The 20738-nt window shown below is 42.6% G+C and overlaps 1 protein-coding gene across 1 annotated transcript; it reads right to left on the bottom strand.

Annotated features, from left to right (window-relative positions):
* Window positions 1–13: 13 nt before the first annotated feature.
* On the bottom strand, window positions 14–20672 carry TPGS2 (tubulin polyglutamylase complex subunit 2; the record flags this gene model as incomplete). Its single annotated transcript, XM_080638178.1, has 7 exons — window positions 20544–20672; window positions 16136–16215; window positions 7362–7449; window positions 5590–5721; window positions 3841–3954; window positions 2228–2388; window positions 14–241 (listed from the first exon to the last, which is right to left on the bottom strand). The coding sequence occupies exons 1-7, from the start codon at window positions 20614–20616 to the stop codon at window positions 14–16; spliced, it is 876 nt and encodes a 291-aa protein (XP_080494304.1). The 5' UTR covers window positions 20617–20672.
* Window positions 20673–20738: the final 66 nt, after the last annotated feature.

The raw sequence follows: 20738 nt of genomic DNA, 5'->3' as shown, positions 1-20738 counted from the left end.
AGATCTGGGGGTCTCACTTCCTTGAAGAATTCCCAGCTAGAGAGGATGTCTTGGAGGAGGTCATGCTCGTGTGACTCTTCTGGGAGCCTGATGGCTGGGAAGGTTGTTTCTTTTTGATCACTGGTGTTTTATTCTTGCTTTTAAATACCTTATTGGGATCCAACTTGTTCACAAAGGAATCAGCTTCTTCAGAGAGGAGAGATGTGTTGATGGTTATGGGTTTATACATGTTAAACCATTGCTGAAAGGCAGGGTGGTGGGGAAGGAAGAGGTTAAAATCAAACCGCAATTAGACATTTACACCCTGTTCCCCCTCCCTCCTGAGACTTGATTTTGATCATACACCACTTATCAGTTTGCAATTTACAGGACTGCAAAGAGCGCCTTGTGATAAGGATACACAAGGCACAGCTACAGTCCTGGAACTGCCTCACATTCCAGACATGGAAGAGGAGAACCAGACACAAACCTAAAACTACCTTTCCTGCAGTGTAACTCCTATCAGGAGCAACTCTTGATTTAAACAACAGGAGGAAAAGCAAAGGGAGGGGCTGAAACTAAACCACACTTACTTAGATTCAGACAAGCAGCAAAGATTTAAAATCCTTGGAATTTAAACGTGCTTATAAATTGGAACCAAACTAGTTGAACTCTCAAGATACAGCCTCCCTCCCTCTCTTCACACATGCAATAATGTAGATTTTTTAACTCTTTACACAAAGAATTTTGTGTTTGTTTCTCTTCAGTTGGATTTTACATCTAGAAGTGACCACAAGAAGTATTTTTTTTTTTGGTTCCCAGGCGCCACCGCAATGCAGTCCTCATCTTCAATGTTCTTCCTATCAGTTTTCTATCGACAAAGTCAGGAAATGAAACGGTGGGCATTATGGTATTACAAATCCCACTGAAACTGTGAACAAAATGTTGAACAAGATGAACAAAAGATCAATATGAGAATGTAGACGGCAATCTCTTCATGTACTGCTTAATGGAAAACAGCTTTAATATGCCACCCTTAAAGACCTTTAAAAATGATAATGGTTAACACACTAGGAGGATTTTAACTAGCAGAATCTGCAAATGATTAGGGAATACATGAATGATTTCACTAAGGTTTGTGAATATACTGAACATAACAAAATATTCTAGTAGGAAAGTTAGAGAAAGGCAGAGCACAGACATATGTTAAGAAGACCACGTACACAGCCTCCACTGACAAAGTAGAGCACAGTACAACAGGGAAGACACTAGAAATACAAAGAACAAAATTCAACAGCCACTGATAGATGGAAAGTTGGCAGTGATTTTAGTGAGTAGTTGTGATGCACACAGAGATCAAGGCAGGACCAAGGAATGTCATGCTGGTAAGGCAGCTGGCATGTCTGGATGAAGTGCAGGACACTCACCAAGACCTGCCTGGGCTTGCCAGCATGCACAGACACTGTATTTGCTTATGTGCTGTGTTCAGAAGTATTATCAGTTCCATTCCTCAACCTCTCACAAGGTGGAATCAGGGTTTGATAGGCTGAGGCCCAGTCAGACACTGAGGAATGGCAGGTGCTTCTAATAGCAGGGTCCTGGCTGAGCAGAATAGCGATTTTAATAATAACAAAGGGCTGGAATGGTCACAAGACTGTACCTGAAGCTCTCCTACAACTACTTCTACGACTGCTGGCATTTAAATTACCCTGGCATCATTTTTATCAAGGCATCCCTTCATGACTGAGGAAGATGCAAAGGAATTGGTATTCTCGGCAAGGCTCAAGCTCATAGTCTTCTCTGGGCTTCTATCTAATTTGTACCTGGGCTTTTCTCTTCACCCAGAGAGCAGTAGGCTCTTGTTCGGTGCTATGCCCAGAGACAATCTTAAGTAGCTGTGGGGATGAATGGCTTTGCATCTCCTCATTTGCCAGCAGTCACGGAAGTGAAGGCTTGCTGCAAAGTCAAGAAAGCAAAGAAATAACTGGAGTTTCACTACCTGCTATTAAAGGCCAAAGGTAGAGTCCAACTCAGGTGAAGAAAGTGGGGTTAACACAAAATGTTATTGAATTTACTAACATAAATGAATGACTGTTAACATGCTACAGGATATGAAAGACCCATGGCCCCTTCCATAGCTCATTAAGGAGGCCCACTCAAGCCTACAGACTGCTTATCAAAAGGTGGGAAGATGTTTTTACATCTATGCTTATGCAAAATATTGATGAGCTGGATCCTGCTGTCCTACCTTGGCCTGGGGGCTGATCCCATAGCTGGTGAAGGCGTACTGCCACTGTGGAAGACCCAGGTGGGTAATGAGCAGGCGGTAGTAGGCTGTGAAGGTTTTGGTGAGGAAGTGCCAATACAGAGCTCTGTCCAGGAACCATATCTCTGGGTCTGGGGAGACAACTAGAACAACACAGACACAAATTACACTGTTGTTTTGCAGTGGTAAGATCAACCGCTGGCCATTGTCATGTGGGAGACACAACATACTTACCAGAAAGGCTGCAGCTTCTGAAATGCAACATCCCTGACTAACACAGATGATTATCCAGAGGAATGTGGTTTAATGGTAAGAGCATGGGGACTGAAAAAGATGTACTTCTGCTCCCAGCTTTACCAAAAATTCTTGTGAAACAGCCATTACACTGACTTTCCCCACCATATAACGGATGAAGCACTGTTCCTTCCCAACCTGGGACTGATACGCTGCATGAAACATGCTTGGACATCAGCAACTTTCTAGTGTTAAGTTCAAAGTACAATTATGGCAAACATTTATCTACTTCACAAAGTAAAAACAACTAACTCAATTGTCAGTCACCTGGGTTACTAAATAGAGTTCAGAGTCTGGAAGGCTTATGACTGTGTGCTGCCAACAAAAACACATTTTGCAAAATTTTTCCACAGTGATCAAGTGTTTCTCTGGTGGCTACATCCTTTGTAACATAAAAAGTCGTGATTTTACTTGTGAAATTGAGATGCTGAACACTGCTAATTAAACACACTGCCCCCTGCATTGACAGCAACACTGGGAAACAACACTCCCTCCCCTTGCCCAGGTTACCCACTGCATGTGCTGAAATCACTAATGCTGCAAGGCAAGAGGTCAGGTAAGTTTCTGCTTGGGAGCTGCAGTCACACCCAATGAACACACGAGATAACAACCACAGAGTTTTGTTAAGGACAGGTATATAACAATTGCACACCCCTACACAGTAAACATATATGTATGCACACACACCTAGTAACCTGTGCACTGTGTCCTACAAGAACTGCTTTACCAGTGACTCAGGTGTTTCACTAATTGTTGCTAATGGTTTTCTCTGTATCTGTCAGAAGAAACAGCCCAGCACACATCTTTCACCCTGCTGTTCAACCCTTACTACCAAATTTTGACGTAGTTAGCATCTGGAGTCTCTGCATCCATGCACAGGGTGGAAGAACTAGTCTAAGTCTGTCTCAATCAGGACCCTTTTTTAGCATCTACCCATTGCTTCTAAGAACAGCTCCAGGCTTTCTCATCAAAATTGTTCCCAGACACGTAAGTAACCAGAGATATGTTAGTGACACTGTATTATTTCAGCATGGCTGTCTGTAGGTCATATGTGAATGCTTTCTTGTTTGTATGCATGCAGAGATCATAACTCAGACTCCAACATTAAAAGGGGGGAAAACATTAGCTCTGGTAAAGTCTCTATAAGGTTTAGCCCCTGACTTCAATGGAGACAGGACATCCCAGTAGATGTTCATCTACAAATTGCAAAGGTGATCAGAAATACAAGATGATTCTACACATGTGTCCTGCAGATACAATCTACAGTGAAAGATGGCTAACTTTGCTCTTTTCAGTCTTACCTGGTTTAGCATGCTTATAAACAAGACAAACTTTCCCATTCCCATTGCATGGGTCTAATTCAAAGATGAGACTACGAGAATCGAAGTGTGGCTTCTCTGGTTTGTCTCCATTGCCTGAAAACAGGAAAAGAACTTGATGAAACATATTTGGAAAACTGACTGTGACACAGCTGCCAAAAGGCAATTTATTTGATACTTATTAATACATAAGCCAAGGAACAACTAAATCTGTATTTATACTTCTTGACTAAGTGTCCCGTGTTGAGAAAAAAGGACTAAACCAAAAAGTGAGAAAAATGTTAATCTCTGGTAGGAAAACAAACCGGAGACAAAATCAGTTGACTGAAAAAAGGTATCAAGCTGCTCTATAGTCCTTCCCTGGCATAAAGCAAGATCAGCTTCGCATATGTCACTCCTGAGAAATGTTTGCTGACTCATTTCTTACAGTGCTCCAGTGTTGGAGATGCCACAATCCCCCAACAGTCAACTCAAATCCATTGTTATCAATTAGAAGTGTTCCTCAGGTGGATCCTGAATCTTCCTTGCTGCAGCTGAAGTCCATTATTTCTGTCCTATCCACCCTCTCTTTCTTGCCCTACTTTATTCTTTTCTAAGGAGGACAGGGAGAACAGTTTATTCTTTTTCTCTGACAGAAGTCTTTGATGAACTTGGAAACAAATACATTTCTTCATACATTCCAGTGTGACATCAGTGTCCTTCTCAAAAGCCACATAGTCTGACTCATATTCAACTTGTGACCCACAAGCACCACAGAGCATTTCTACAGGATCATTCTGGGATTGTCTAGCTGCAAGTTCTTGCAGGACATCAGTTTGAATTTTAAAGCTGCTCGAGACATAAGAGTTGTACTCTTCAGAAGAATTTTCTGTGGAAGTCAGGATAAGATCTCTTGTGGGGATGTAACTTTTTCTCAGTGTACCTTTCAAGTGCATCAGTGGAAGTTTGAGTGGTTAAATGGAAGCAGAATTTAGCCCGTTTCATTACAATGGCTAGAAGATCAGGACTGCAGCCAAGTTGGAATGTGCAAAAAAGAGTCTTCCAGCCATATTTAGCAGCTACAAGTGCTATAGAGATTCAGAGACAAGACTTAAATCAAATAGCTATTTTTTTTTAAGGAATCAGCATGACACCTGGCTCTGTTCTTATTTTCTTTATTCTTCCAGTCTTGTTAGACTGTAAGATGTCTAAGAAAAGGAGTGGGCTTTTCTTTTTCTCTCCAAACTGCAGCATGCTCAGCATTTTTAGGTGGTCTGGAAACACACATTTTCCAGCGTCACCTCACACTTACATGTATTTACCAGAGTTAGTTTTCCAGTTCCAAGGAGCACATCTTGCCGCCTTTTTACTACCAAGACATAAACTGTTACCTTTTGTTCATGTGACACTACAAGGACACAAAGACTTTAGAAGGTCAATCACTGGAGGAAGCCTCAGTTAAAAAAATAAACTGGGAAAAGGCAGAATAGGAGCCTGCCAGGCTGTTAAAAAGAGGATGCAAGTAATACTGGCAACTGGCAGCATTAACAATCCTCATGAGATTCTCAGCATACAGGCCTACGTTTCAAGCCATAGGGAACTAATAGGAATATATAGTAGATCCAGCTCAGGAGACAAAGAAAACCCCATCTACTTGGGAATGACCTTTGCTGTTGCTATATCCTAACATCATCCTAACAGAGCAAAAGCAATGAGACAGAGAACGTTTTCTACCTGTTAATAGAACGTTACCTTCCTCGCCTGTGTCATCTTCCAGGTCAGCAAGAGTTGGTGCATTAGGCAGAGTGTACATAGAGGAACCTCCAAGCCGACATAGCTTCGAGACACTATTAATCACCATGGAGCCCAGGGGCATTGGTGTGTCTGCAAAAAGACTGACCATTAATCACATACAGTGTCAGGAGGTATTTCTTTTCCTCCACGCATCAACTCAACCTCTTCTAAAACAAAGATGGGGAGAAGAGGTGGGAATAACCCAGCAGGGCTGGACACTTAACCAAATAAGGCTCCAGAGGAACAAACATTAGGCTTTTTCAAACACAGAATCACACTTCCAGGTGATGTGACACCATCTCAGAGCTGTGCAGGTATGAGAATTATGCTGCTGGCTAAGCCTCTGCTGCAGCTGTTAGCCCAGTCCTGTGAAACTGGCTATTAAAAATCCTGCTAGCTATAACCACCTCCTCAAAACTCTTCCTTGCTGCTGTTCTTCCTACCAGAAACCACTCCACCCATTCATAGCTTATTGGGTAGCTCATCGTCTTCCACCCCATATACTGCTCAGGGTGCATTCTCTTGTTTTCCACTCCAACTATGTTGTCAACGTGTGGGTACTCCTGAATGAATGCTTATCACTTGTCCCTCCTGAGGGTTAGTACTGTTACCAGACATTAACCACCCTGTTCCACCATGTGCCAGTGTGAAAGGCCTCTGTAGGCACTACTGGATGCTCGCTCAAACAAGGCAGTCCCGTGAGGTGCGTTGGTCTCTTTGCAGTTGTGTGCCCTGAAAACAAGAGTCTCCAGAGTCACAACACACTAAATCCCACTTGAAACATGATGGGACTCAGTGCAGGTGCTAGAGCCCTGATTTCAGCTTGTTTCTTGAAATGAAATTTCACTTCCTGAGGAAAAACCCTGTATTTCACACCCATCTGTGGAAGTAAACAGCATCCACAGCCCAATTTGACAACCTCACTTGAAGGCAACAAGAGCTAGGATAATAGTTGCAGGCCTCCAGAGGAGGAACTGCCTAATTCTTGCCAAACAAGGATGGACAATAAAGCTTGATCCTGTACTTAGTTCCACCACAGACTCCAGAAATTGCTCCAGTGAATGGACTTGAGCTGGTAGAATCATGCTCTAGCATGTACATACATGTTTTAATGAGAAAGAGGCATTATCACACGGTAACTCTTCCTATTGCTTTTTGACTGGATAATGTGCTAGAGCTGCTTCTCTCTCCAAGAACTATAGAAGCAGTGTAGGTACGAGATTTAAATTAGATACCTAAATCTGAGTGTCAATAGCTGGCCAGTGTATTAAAGAATGGTACTTATGTGTTTGGTTTCTAGCCAGTGTTCAGGGTACATGTCTCTTCCGTGCAAGTCCAGCATATGTAAGCAGTAGGCTTCCTTTTGCACCAGGAAGGGACCCTTGACGTGCAGGCATAATTTTTTCCTCACATCTTTAATATAGTCTACTATCCCACACAGGACTACACTCACTTACTAATTCAGAGGTCAGTTTTCTGTAGTCACTGGTGAAGCTGCCTAGCAGAAACAAACTAATTCTTGTTTGGTTTTTTGTTTGTTTGTTTTTGGAAGTTAAGGAATGGTGCTATTTTTACATTCAAAATTACTTGTGCTTTTGCTGAGACTAATGCAGGATGATGACAGATATGTACTGACTGTGCAGAAAGTGAGTTTGAAATTAAAGAGATCCTGCAAAGGGAAGACTGGCTGCAGTGAAATGAGGGTATTGGTGCATGGTACATTGACTTGCCATCGGTCTTCACACTCCAGGTCATCTGAAAGCCATCAGTCATTAGATAGAAGTTCTTTAAGTCCTCTGGCAATATGCAGGAATTTTTCTGCAAACAACAATCAGAATGTTATGGGAAAATGCAGAATGTGCCCCAAACCCAAAGTACAACTGAATATTGAATCACATAATAGAACCATAGAATCATAGTATAGCAGGTTGGAAAGGACCTCAAGGATCATCTGGTCCAACCTTTCCTGGCAAAAACACAAGAAAGACACAAGACAATCCCAGCACCCTGTCCAGCTGAATCTTAAAAGTGTCCAACATTAGGGAATCCACCACTTCCCTGGAGAGATTATTCCAATGGATGAATGTTCTCATTGTGAACAATTTTTCTTTTTTCCAGTCAGAATCTACCCAGCAGTAACTTGTGCCTATTACCCTTTGTCGTTTTCATATGACTCCTTGTAAAATGGGAGTCTCCAGCTTCTTTGTAGCCATGCTTTAAGTACTGGAACAAGATGAGAAGGTCTCCCCCAAGCCTTCTTTTCTCATGGCTGAACAAACCCAGCTCTCTCAGCCTTTCCTTAAATGGAAGGCTGCCCAGTTCTTTGATCAGCGGGGGTTGGACTAGATGATCTCTAGAGGTCCCTTCCAACCCTAATGATTCTGCGATTCTGAGATCAGCTTTGTGTCCCTTCTCTGCACCCTCTGCAGCCTGTCCACATCTTTTTTCTATAGTGGGAACCAAAACTAGTGACAGGTCTCAGCTGGAAAAGGGGCTGTTCACCACCACCCTCTGGGTGCAGCCAGTCAGCCAGTTCCTCATCCACCACACAGACCACTTGTCTGGGCTGTGATGTATCAGTTTTTCTGTGAGGAGGCTGTGGGAAAACATACTGAAAACCTTTGAGACATTCAGGACAATGTCCACCAATCGCCCCACGTCAACCAAGCAGGTTACTTTGTTGTAGGGGCGATCAGGTTTGTCAAACACAATTCGCCCTTGGTGAATCTGTGCTTAACTTGCTTTGTGATAGGCCCCAGGAAGATTTGTTAAGTTTCCTGGGGACTGAGGTAACACTGATGTGTGGCTCCTTTAAGCCGTTCTGGTAGATGGAGATGATATTTTCCTTCTTCCAGTCTTCTGGGACATGTTCTATATCCAAGACTTCTCATGAGATTATGGAGAGTGGCCTTGCAATGATGTCAGTCAGCTCTCTTAATACTATTGAGTGGATATTGTCAGGGCACATTGATTAGCAGGGGTCCAGCCTCTGTAACAGTTCACATACCAACTCTTCCTTCATTGATGGTGGGTCTGTGTTTGCATCAGCCTGGATTTTTATTCCCAAGGCCTGGAGCCCAAAAGTGCTGGTAAAGAAAGAGGGGAAGAAAGTGAAGAGAACCTCTGCCTTTTCAGTGTTATTGGTGACTTTTTCCCCTATGCTGCTTATCAGTGGGCCCATATTTTTCTTCTGTTTCTGCTTGTTGTTCACATACTTGAAGAACTCTTTCGTGTAGTTTTGACATCTCTGGCCAATTGAAATTCGAGCTAAGCTTTTGCTTTTCTGTGTCTCTGCACACCCTGGCAATGCCCTTGAAGTTCTCAACAGGTATTCATCTGCCTTTCCATCTCTGGTATGTTTATCTTCTGTATTTGAGCAGACTCAGAAGTTCACAGTCAAGACAATGGGGTCTCTTGCTCTGTCTACTTCCCTTACCTTTAAATGCAATGAATTGGTTTTGTGCTTCCAAGAGAGTGCTCTTGAAAATCTCACAGCACTCGTTAGCTCCTTTATCCTCCATGGAAGCTTCCCTGGAATCCCTCCCAACAGAACTCTGAGTGAGCTGAAGTCTGCTGTTGTAAAATTTAAAACCTTTGTCTTAGTGCTAAACTTCAGTATGCTCAAACTGATCACAAACTCCGTAATATAATGATCCCTACAGCCAAGGCCATCACTGAGATACTACAAGGCAGGTCTTCTTGGTTTGTGAGTAGCACCCAGTTCAGCAGTGCCTCATTCCTGGTTTGTCACCTGGTTTGACCAATGTCATCTAACATTTGGTGAAGAAGCAGTCCTCTATGCAGTCCAGAAACTTGATGGATGTGAGGCGCATTATTTCCAATAAATGTCTGGGTAGTTGAAGCCCCCCACGAGAACCAGGCTCTGTTGACCTGAAGCTTGCTTAAGTAACTCAAATACAGCTTCACTGGCCTTACTGTCTTGGTTTGGAGGTCGGTAGCAGATGCCTATTGTAAGATGCCCCTTGGAGACAATGTATTTCCAATATTGTGCCTCTGCTGGGACAACTTCCCCACAGCTACTATAAAATGTAGCATTCAAAGTCTCATAAAATAAATGAAGAATATTCTGGTAACCAGGAGCTATGGAAAAGAAACATGCACATGCTGTTGCACGTAGATTTATTTAGGGACACGAATTTGTAATATCTCAAGAGATGTTGATCAGATTCTTCTCCATGTCTGCAACTTGTACACTTCCAGTTATCTGCCCTAATGTTGCCTCAATGCATCTGTCAGTGGGACCTATGTGCCAGCTGTGCATCCAAATGTAGCACTGGCCTTCAGTCACCAGTGACTGGCACAAGCAATGGAAGGTGCTGGCCTCCTCCTGTCCACATCCCTTACCTCCCCCTAGGACCAGGGCAGCCCTTCTGCCTGTTAAATCTTTATCCTCAGTCACTTTCTTTGAGTTGTTGCAGTCCCTGTCCCCTAAGTTGTGGTGCATCCGCTGTGCAGAACCCTCTAACACACCCACAACCTCTACTCCTGCATGTTTACTTTCTAAGCATATCCATTTATGCCAGTAGACTGCTACTGACAAGTCCCAGATATCAATGCCCTTGCTTCTTGCAGTAGGCCAGGTCACTCGACTTAACCCATCAGCAGCCTGGTTGCTAGTACAGTACTTTTCTAAGCCAGGTAGGGAAAATCTGCAGAGACAACAGCTATTAAAGCAGGGAATCTGATACTGTAGAAACTTTGTATTAAGGAGAATTTATTGTCCTTTGATAACAGCCTGCTGATGCCTGAGGCCCTGGTGGTAAGTTTCAGGAGATTACTAAGCCACATGTACATATCTGAAGTTCTTCAGATGCCTTTAACAAACACACCTTCTTCTGTGATTTCTTCTCAGTCCTAAATATTTACAATTTCATGCTGCACTTTCACCACTTACAATTTCAAGATGTTGCTGTAAGCATAGTGACTAGGTTTAAAACTATGAAGAAAGAAAATATGACAGACCTCAGAGGGCCTGTCAGACTCAGAAGAGCACAAATGTTTATGCAGCACTTTCAGTCCATTTCAAGCCCCCCAGTTTTAACTAATCTACCTCAGCAGTAAAAATACATATGCAAACAGCTCTCTTGACTTCAGTAGCTGTTCTCCATCCATTGGAATGACAAAATCTAAGTCTTTAAAACTTCCACTGTAGTATCCAGTTAAATACTACTACAAACCAGGCACAGCCCAATTTAACAAACAGAGCTGATTAGGACATGGAAAAATCACATCTGAAAAGGTCTTCTGCTCTGAAACTCCCTTTCTGGATGGAAAGATAAACATGTGCATGTTTTTCCAAATGGCTGTGTTCCTCACTTTATTTTAGGATTCTCCTAACCATGTCACTTTGCATGACTCTCCAAATGATGGTGCAAAATACAGGGGTGGAAAATGCTGTACCAGAGCACATCTGGGGTCTATAGCAAAAGAACTCTCTATAGAAAGCTTCACTAATAACCATCTCTCAGAAAGGATTCATTGATCTGTCATGTTACGCTCAGCCATATGACCCTATGGCATCAAAACAGTGGTCTTGTGACAGCAGAGTCAGAGAAACAAGCTACTACTAGATACTAAAAATGGCTTCTCAAGCTTAAAAATGGCTTCTAATGCTCCGTGCTCCTCCAGCTCAATTGGTAGTTTCCAGTGTTGTGATCTCCAGCTCCATAAAATACAATATTCCTAATAACGTGCCAGAAGTGGCTTAACCACAGACCTGGCAAGCAGCTGTTTTCACTACAGTCATCTGGTTACACTCATCAGCTCATAAAATAAAATATCCCAAGTGCCCAATATGATGTGTGAGGTCTACTTCTTTTGTTTATTGTCTGTAATATCCCCAAATATTATGTCTCCAAAGTCTCCCAAGAAAGCACAGTCCACTGAGGATAAAGAAGAGTATTGGAACCAGGTTATTTTTTCTGCCAAAACCTCATCAGCACTGGATCCACAGCTAAAACACTGACATATGGCAATTCACTTAAAGCACTGTTGAAATAAGGCTTCCCAAGCTAATATCCTAAAGAAATGAACAACAATCAAAGCTTATAGCTTGAGAGACTTCTTTTAAAAACTTAATGAGTTTTATCCAACTTCTGGGGAGAGAAGGAAGGGATTTATGTCATTTCTCAGGCCTCATAAGTACTAGAGTACATCAGCAGCCTCCTTTCTCCCTAATGTTTAATGTCTGGTCTGCCCTAGCTGTCAGTGAATGCAGATGTTAATTTTTTTAACATACTGAGATGTTCTTGTTGCACCTTTTATAAATCTGACTGGGGAGACTCCCAAGAGATCATCATGCATGGATTTCCTGCCCTGAAAGGCAAGGGGTTGGGGTAGACCTATCCCTAATCAGAATATTATGAAGCCTCACAGGAGAGGAACACTGTGTCAGAAACATTATCTACCTCCCAGTAGTCCTCCAGCCTCTTCTCCATTATGGGGCTTGAAGAAATATACCTTTCCTCATGCACTGGTTCTGTTGGGTCCACTTCCCCACCTCTCTCATGGTCAGGGCCACAAAGCAGGCTCAAGATGGGCAGATCCTGTGCTTCTGGAAATCAAGGATGGAAGGCCTACCTAATGCTGAGGGAGGACATTACAATGAGGGCAACAAGAAAGACCCTTATGGATGTGCATACTTTTGGGTCAAAAAGAGATATGGTAGAAGCAACAAGGAAGACTTCTAGAACCGCCAGGACCAACCACCACAGTTTCCACTGAGATTTGCATGCAGAGAGAGTTTCCAAATTGTCTGGCAGCCTAAGACAGTTCACAACAGGAGAGCACCAGACTGCTTGAGAGCTTTTTAATGGTTTTATTACAGAAAATACATCTTTGTCCACAAAGTGCCTAAGGAGAAACAATATATTTCCCTTGCAGAGTTGTAGAACATCAAAGCTCCAGCAACATGACGGGCAGGGCTTGCTTACAGCCAGCCAGGGGCAGCCCAGACACTGCTAACAAGCTAATAAGAGTAAAATGACCCCCTTCATTTTCCTTGGCCTGCTGTGGTGTTGAGCGCTGTGGTGCTCCAGCTCCCTCTAACAGAATGCAATTTTCTGATATTGAAAATCAAAACAATGATGTGAGTGACTTACTTCTCTTCTGGTGAGGCAAAAAAGAAAATGTGGTTCAGACACAGTCACAGCTGATACCAGAATGCCTCCTATCACTATTCTAGTGTAACACCTACTTTTAAAAACTGCATATGGAAGGGAGCAGGGCAGTTGCCAGCCTAATTTTAGGAGTGGGAATGGGTTCATAGGACAATGTAGTTATTAGCACTGCTGTTCCAGTGACCAGGAAACTCTGTCTTTACCCCCCTTCTGTTGCTTGTCTTACTTTCTTGAGGAAAAGATATCATGTTGCTAGGCCTAAATTTTTATTTAAATATTTTGAACTGCTTTAAAGTTTTGGGGAAGTGATGTATATATGTAACAATTATATACCTTACCCATCTCAGTGACTGTGCCGATTTCCAATAAAATATTGAGGATTGATTTCAAGTTTGATTTTCTGAGCAGCTCCTTCTGCCTCTACACAAAGCCTGAGAAAAAAAATCTCTTCAGCTCTTACTGTCTTACTGCTTTGTCTCCTGTCATGAAGCCCACCTTCCTCTGCAAAGCCTCATAGCAGCTAATGCACATTCAACAAGCTGATCTAGGATTTTAAAACTTCCATCACAGCATTCACTTAAATACTAGCACAAACCAAACACAGCCCAATTTAATAAGCACAGCTGACAGAGGCAAAAATTTGCACACTGCCAGCACTATCAGGACATGATTTTAATCATAGAATGGTTAGGGTTGGAGAGATTAAGATTCATAATTTAAAGAAATATTGACTTTCTTTTAAGAGCTCCTGAATACCGTATATTTTCTCTTAGCAGAAATGCTGTTCCATTGCAAAACTGAAGTAGGACTGGAAAAATTCGTTCTAGAAAAAAAATACAAAAGTGGAGCTTTTATTTGGTGTCAATGAAACCACCTTCCCCTACATCATACAAAAACCCCTGCAAATACTTACTTGCATAACCAAAAACGTAGAGGTGAGTTACAAATATAGGCTGTGACAAGTGTGTGCATAAGTATTGCCACCTAGTGGCTACGAAAAAACCCACTGATAAAAGTGAACGCTGGATACACTTGTATTCAAATTCAAGCAGGATGAATTTGAGGAAAAGCGAGGTCCAAGTTCATCCTGGAAGGACCTTGGGAGGTGCTGAATGCTTTGCCTTTAATCATCATTGCAGGATGTACTGCAATTGCACGGACTGTGTCAGATATCACGTTTCACCTCCAAAGCTCAAGAAAAAGATAGGAAAAAAAAAAGTTATCTTTTAATTCAAGAAGTAGATTTCAGGTTCTTTCAATGAAACTGGGAGCAAATGCAAATAAATAGATTGCAAAGTCCTTCACCATTAGCAGTCTGCTCAACTGGTCTACCTAATCTTCACCACTTACTTTCACAATGAACTTAGTTCATCACTGGTAGGTTGGGGATGGAGCTGAAGTTTTGTTTTGACATCTTTGGAGCCAAGTGATTTGGCTACAGCATTTCAAAGTTTGCCTTTACAAGAACAGCTCAATTTTGAAACAAGTCCAGTTTAGTTCAGAGGAGTAGGAGCACCTGATATGAGAGCAGTACTGTGCTCAGGAGAAGCAGTCCTCTCCACTCAGCAGAAGAACAAACAAATGTCATTCTTGTTGCTACCAGGCCTGAGCAGGCTCACAGTCAGAGGCCTCAGACTTTCCAGCCCAGTTAATCTGACACCTGAACAACAGCTACAGGAGGAGACCAGGAATCAAGTCACATGAACCTTAAAAAACAGACACTTCTGCCTGAGCACAGTTGCTGGCTACTGTACAAGTTTCAGTAAATACCATAGGTTTATATCATACACATTCTGACCTGGGTTTATAAATTCTTGATATATACCGCTAACTGGGATAGGGCATAACCAAAACTAGTGCAAGATTCTTTGCTGCTGTTTAAGAAAAACTGTAAAGGGCAAGGTGTCATCAAAGGGGAAGTTATTTTAAGCAGTGGTAACATGCAGCCCATGAGAGCATGTGCACTAGTGCATAGCCAGGGCTGGAGCAGGAGGAGGATGATTTGCTTATCTCCATCCTCTGTCATGCAAAAGCCAGTGAGCTTCTGAGCTGTCCCTTCACTACATCTGAGTAACACCATGAAAGCAATTATTCCACCGTCCTGGTTATCCCAGCTGAAATTTTATTCCTTATAGCTTGTACAGTGCTGTATTTGGCTTTTGCCTTAAAACAATGCTAACAACACACCCATATTTTAGTTGTTGCTAAGTAGCACTTACTCTGATCAAAGACTTTTTAGTCTCTCATGTTCTGTCAGTGAGGAGGGGCACAAGAAGCCTGGAGGGCGCAGACCCAAATTAGCCAAAGGGGTATTCCATCCCATAGCTTGCATTGTGTATCACTTGGTTGTAGTTGGTTTTTTTTGAGGGGGCGAGGGGTTAGAGAGAGGGTGTAGAGGGAACAGGGTATATTCCTTTCTCTATTTCCTTAAGAAAAAATATTATTATTACAATTATTATTATTGTTGTATTATTATACTGTACTTTTATTTAAATTATTAAACTGTTCTTACCTCAACCCACAGGTTTTTACCTTTTTTCTGATTCTCCTCCCAATCCCACTGCAGAGGAAGGGGAGTGAGTGAGCAGCTGCATAGTACTTAGCTGATGGCTGGAGTTAAACCATGACATTCGCCATGGTCGTGGGATTTATAAGCATATGTATATTCAAAAAAAGGACAAAAAATGCCATCTCTGCCCAGCAGAGTCACAGAGCAGTATTCAGGAGCCCTCTGGTCACACCGTTTGATGCAGTGAGGTCAGCTAATGTGAAGGTAGTATGTGTCTTTCACAGTCTTCTAGAACAGGCAATGGGATATGCTTTGGCCAAAAGACTGGGTTGGTTAGATGGAGAGGAAGTGGAAGAAAGGGCTGTGAGAAATGGAGGTGAACAGCTGAGACTGAAAAGAGAAATCGATAACTGGAATGAGCTGAGTGGCTCAGTCGTATTTTCCAGCTTGAGGACTTTACCTTTAATGGCCATGAATAATGAAGAGCTGCTCCATTTTGTTTGAAAGGGAGTAAGAAAATGGTTTCCGGCCTGAGTCAGAACAATGTTTGTTCTTCACTGAGTCACCACTGTTGCTGCCTACTACAGTTATGTCATTTCTTTTTAGAGTTGTCATTCTGAATATACCCACACTGCAGAAGTTTTTCTAACAGATCGGGCGCATGCAATATAGCCTAAAAGACTATTGGTAATACCTCATGAAAACAAACAATATCTCTTTAGGTTCCACTGTGCCTCAAACTTGGTAGCAGGCTGTATCACAATAAAACAAAGGGCAGTAATTTCATTTGATACTCTCCATGGGCTGCTGTACATTCAGACAGACCTCACTGCAATATTGCCACAAAAGTACTCACTTGCTCCCATGAAATGATTGTGTGGTGTTCAGCTGGCTCCTTTTCCACAAACTTCACCTCAGCAACTCCTGGAGAAGTCTCTAAAAGGAAAAGAAGAGCATGTTTGCAGCTGGCACTGTGAGCCAGACAATTTTGCAAGTTATTGTGACTGACAGCTGGGGAAAAGGCATTAATGACTGCAAGCACTGTGCTAGTAACTGAGCAGTCACTTTCGTTTGTCTGTAACCGTACTCAGCACGTCTCGGCATAAGGATGCCTAGGGCTGCACAAGATGTCGTCCTTTGATGTTTTTTACAGACACATATATACACACACGTACACATAGTTCCTATTCAAGGCGTGATCTTTTGCAGAGGATTCATGGGAAAATAAACCATGGGCTCCTAGGAAACTGCAAGTCTTTCTTTGTAAGTGTGCCCTGTGGTTTCAATTGGGTAGGATATTAGTTTGACACAAGATGTAGAAGCGTTGCTGTGAATTGCTAACAACTGTATTCCACAAAGATGACACACTTCAGCACCGGATTCAGTGGGCTTGAACAGATGCAGAGTCTGATCCTGCTGAGGGGATCTGCATGAGCAAACATCAGCTCATGCAGATCCCAGCTGGACATGCGTGAATTTGTTACGAGCATCAAGCTCAATTTATAAAAGTCATCTTCATATTTTATGGGAAGAATGATATGTAAATGCAGATACTAATCTACATGGTGCTATCCTTGCGGGTGTGTGTGGCAGAATAGTCTCCCTTGAACTTACTATTTTATGATGTTTTACTTCATCTACAGCCAACTGACAGAGTTCCCACTGACTTCATTCACTTTGGATCAGGTCCAGAAAGACTACTAACTTCTTGTGGGAACTGCAAGCCCAGCACACAGGGCTACCATGAAATAAAAGTGATCCCTATGCAGGGCTTTCAAGACCAGCTCTACTGTGAAAGTATTGGCTTCCCAAAGCAGTCACATGTATTAGAATTGCTTTCTGGTAAAACATACACAGCACACTAGACAGGAAAGGCAGGAACTAGAGAGCTTTGGTTTGTTTTTTATCTCTAGTGCTGGGCTTTTAATTCTAGCAGTAGTGTTGTCCTTCGGTGTTGTCTGTTCTGTTGGTGGAACAGCAGCACTCGGTTTCAGGAAGTCTAAACTTCACTTAATTGGAAGTATTGATTGGTATGTTGCCAGACGATTTAGAAGACAAAACATGGCACTAGAAACCAAACTCCAAGTTGAAAACAGAAAAAAAGAAAAAGAAGAAAAAGAAAAATCACAGTGGGTCACCTAGGTAATCTGTCTGTCCAAGGGTTGTCCCAACATACAGAAGATTCTGATGTTTGGCCAATAGGTGGATGCAATGTGGGGGAATTTGTCTTTTGCTCAAATATAAGCTGTCCATGTGTATTCTGCTTCTAAAGAAGTACTCCGCTTCTGAAGAACCCTAACTGGTCTCTTCCATCTAAGCTATGCAAGCTAATTACAATAACAGTAATTGTTATTTCTGTGATCAAAGAAAACAGCAAGGATGTTTAATTCATCATGCACAACAGCTTGGCTGGGATGATGGAAAATTATGTATCCTATCAGTCAAAGAAGATGTCTAGGAATGCGAAAACTGCAACTTCTGAAGAGGCCCGATCCAAATCCAAGATCAAAAGAAAGAGAAATTCAGTCTTAAAAGCCTGAATGTTATATTAAAAATATGCATCCTGTGGGTAAACTGATGACCATGTTTAACAGATGTATGTAGGTACGGACAAGAGCTCCATTAAACATCAATGAGGAAAGTAAGCCTGCCATGAGTTGCTTTTTCATCCAGACGGAAGAAATAAAGAAGTCATTTAGGTTAGACAAAAGGATGAAGCTTAACTAGTTCAGGTGACTCCTCCTTATAACTACCCTGAATCAAGATCACAGTAAACTCTGTGCTACTTTTAGGACATTTCCTATGGAAGCTTTCAAAAATGCTCTGCAGTGTTAATTACTAAGAGTTGATGTAATGGTGTGACACAATGCTGAAGTGGAAATCATCACAGCATTATTAGTCCTTACAGTACTGCTAATACTGTCTATAAGTTGGATAAACTCTCAGCACCTTTTAAAAAAGTGTGAATAGTTACATTCTTATTTAATAAAGACTGTAAATAGTGAAGCATGGTCCTGCTCTGGGCAGCCTAGAACAGCTAGCACCCCCTATTCAGATTTAGTTGTGAGCAATCAAAGTTTCTGAAGTTTGATGTTACTCATAGAACATCAGCAAAAATCCTAGTGGCAATGGGAAAGATGCCTCTCTTTTCTCCTCAAATTAGAACTTCCATAATGCTTGTAAGAAAACTGTCACTTTGTAGGGCCTTTCACGGGGACTAAAGGTTAAAAAGAACAAAACAACCTCCTTCCCCCACAACCTCATGTATGGAATTTGTTTAAAAGAGGGTTTTTGAAATGGTCCATGAACATTTGTTTATAAAGGTACTGGAAAATGGGTCCTCAAGCTCCCATATACCACACATGCAAAATTTTCTTGCTTAAGAGGAGTATATTGAGTTTCATTACATACTTAATTCTATCTCCTGAAAAGAAAATTCCACAACAGAGTTAAAAGCTTATTACTGCTTTTATGTTATAGAAGGTAGAAAAGTATCTACTGGCTTCATAAGAGTTCCCAAAGGAAGATTTAAAATAAGATAGTTTCTAGTGCTGCAAACTACCAAGTAAGGCATCTTTCTGAATGAAATACCCTTTGTAATTTGAAAGAAGCAAACACTGAACAGATGGGTAATGCTTCCCAATTAGCTCAGTAATTCTGATTAATAGGATGGTACAATTTACATGCTTTGGACTACTTCAAAGGGAAAAAAAGTGCAAAATTCCCCGAGGGAGTGAATAGACAGAGAAAAGAAGCAGAGTAAAACATCACTGCAATGGACTGGGGTGTACATCGCTATATTACACAATACAAGCAATCAGAGATATAGACAGAAAGCCAAAGAAAAAACAAACACAAACCAGGAAACACCTTCCAGGTGAAAGGGATGCTACAGGAGTTTCAGAGTCCAGCTGGCATTGCCAAGCCTTGCTGGTGTAAATAACACACCTACCCAAAACAGTTTATATGGTGACATTACTTTTGGATATAGATAACATCATGTAGACTGCATACTTCTGAGCCTGGGTGGTGAAAATGTGGGCAGGGCTAGTAAGTTTTCAAAAAGAGATACTTCAAAGAAGAATGTGCCATGATGGTTCATCAGCAGTAGTTTCACCCTTTTAATGCTTGCACAGAGTAGAGTGATACTGTTGCCTTGACCTCCCAACTGGAAAACAAGAAAAAACAAACAAGGACCCACAAGATGTCCAATAGTAAGTCAGTAAGACAATGCTTAACAGATGCTGGGGATGAAATCCTGTCCTCATTGAAGCCCGCAGGAGGAATTTTCCTTTGATCTTTTAATCTTGTCTGTCTTAGCAGCTATCTAAAAACATGTGCAACTTGCGATACTCTTCAGTTACCAAATGAAACTCCCTGTCCTGCAATACAGCAGCTGGGTGAGGGCATTACAGCAGTCACTTCTGGCTTTAAAATTCATACGAAGAAGATCTGGAACTGCGATCTGTAATGCTGTCATACTGTTCAACATTGGGATTGGCAGAGATGTGTTGCTTTCCAACCACACAAACACGACAGCTCTGCACCCCAAGCTGCTGATAGATGAAAGGTCTTTACACATGCAAATCCTTTCACCAGCTCTTGTGATTCTACCGCCACGAGCAAAGTTTTGCCTGAGAAGCTTTCCTTTAGGTGTTGAAGCCTTACACTCCAGCTGAACTTCAAAGCGAACCACAAGGATGCAAGAAGCCTCGAGATCTGAGCAAAACCCGGAGACAGCAAGCAGGGCATGCTGTGGAGAAAGTGCCATGGTATGGGAATAGCTACAGGGACTATTTATGGGGAGCTGATCCTGAGCAGATTCACAGATTAACCTACCAGAGCTGTGCACTAGGCGCGCTACCTGCTCATCATACACTGCAACAGAAACTAAGAATTATGAATGATTTTGAATAAAACACCACTTTCTGTGATTTCTCTGACACTGCGGGGTTCTCAAGTATCAGGATTTCTCCTGCTGATTCAAATGATAGAAACAGGGAGGGTGTGTGTGTATGTGATCCCAGAGGAGGGCTCTCGCCATCCCTGTGCCCAGGGTCCCACCATCACCCGCCCAGCGCTCACACCCCGCGGTTCTCGGGGTTCGGGCACACACAGCGGGGACCGCGGGGCCATGGCGGGGCGGTGCTGAGGGAGGCGCCCTTCCCGCCCGAGGGCGGTTTCTGTGACAACCAAGTGACCACCACACCCCGCCCCGCCAGCCCCCGGCCTACCCCAGGCCGCTTCCTCACGCTGCCACTCACCCAGTATCCGTGTGATCCCAAGGGTGAGCTTGTCCAGGTAGGGCTTAATGCTGGCCGACTGCTTCTCCTCCATCCTGCCGGATGGACCCGGCTGCCTTCACCGCCAAAGCCCCCGCACACAAGGAACACTGATGGGGGCGTGTGCGACGAGGAAAGATTTTTTGTCCTTCCTCGCACCCCTTAGCCGCGGCGGCG

Source organism: Psittacula echo (genome assembly GCF_963264785.1).
Source record: "Psittacula echo genome assembly, chromosome: Z".
NCBI lineage: Eukaryota > Metazoa > Chordata > Aves > Psittaciformes > Psittacidae > Psittacula > Psittacula echo.
Note: the sequence above shows the minus strand (reverse complement) of the source record. Positions and strands in the feature narration are given on the sequence as shown.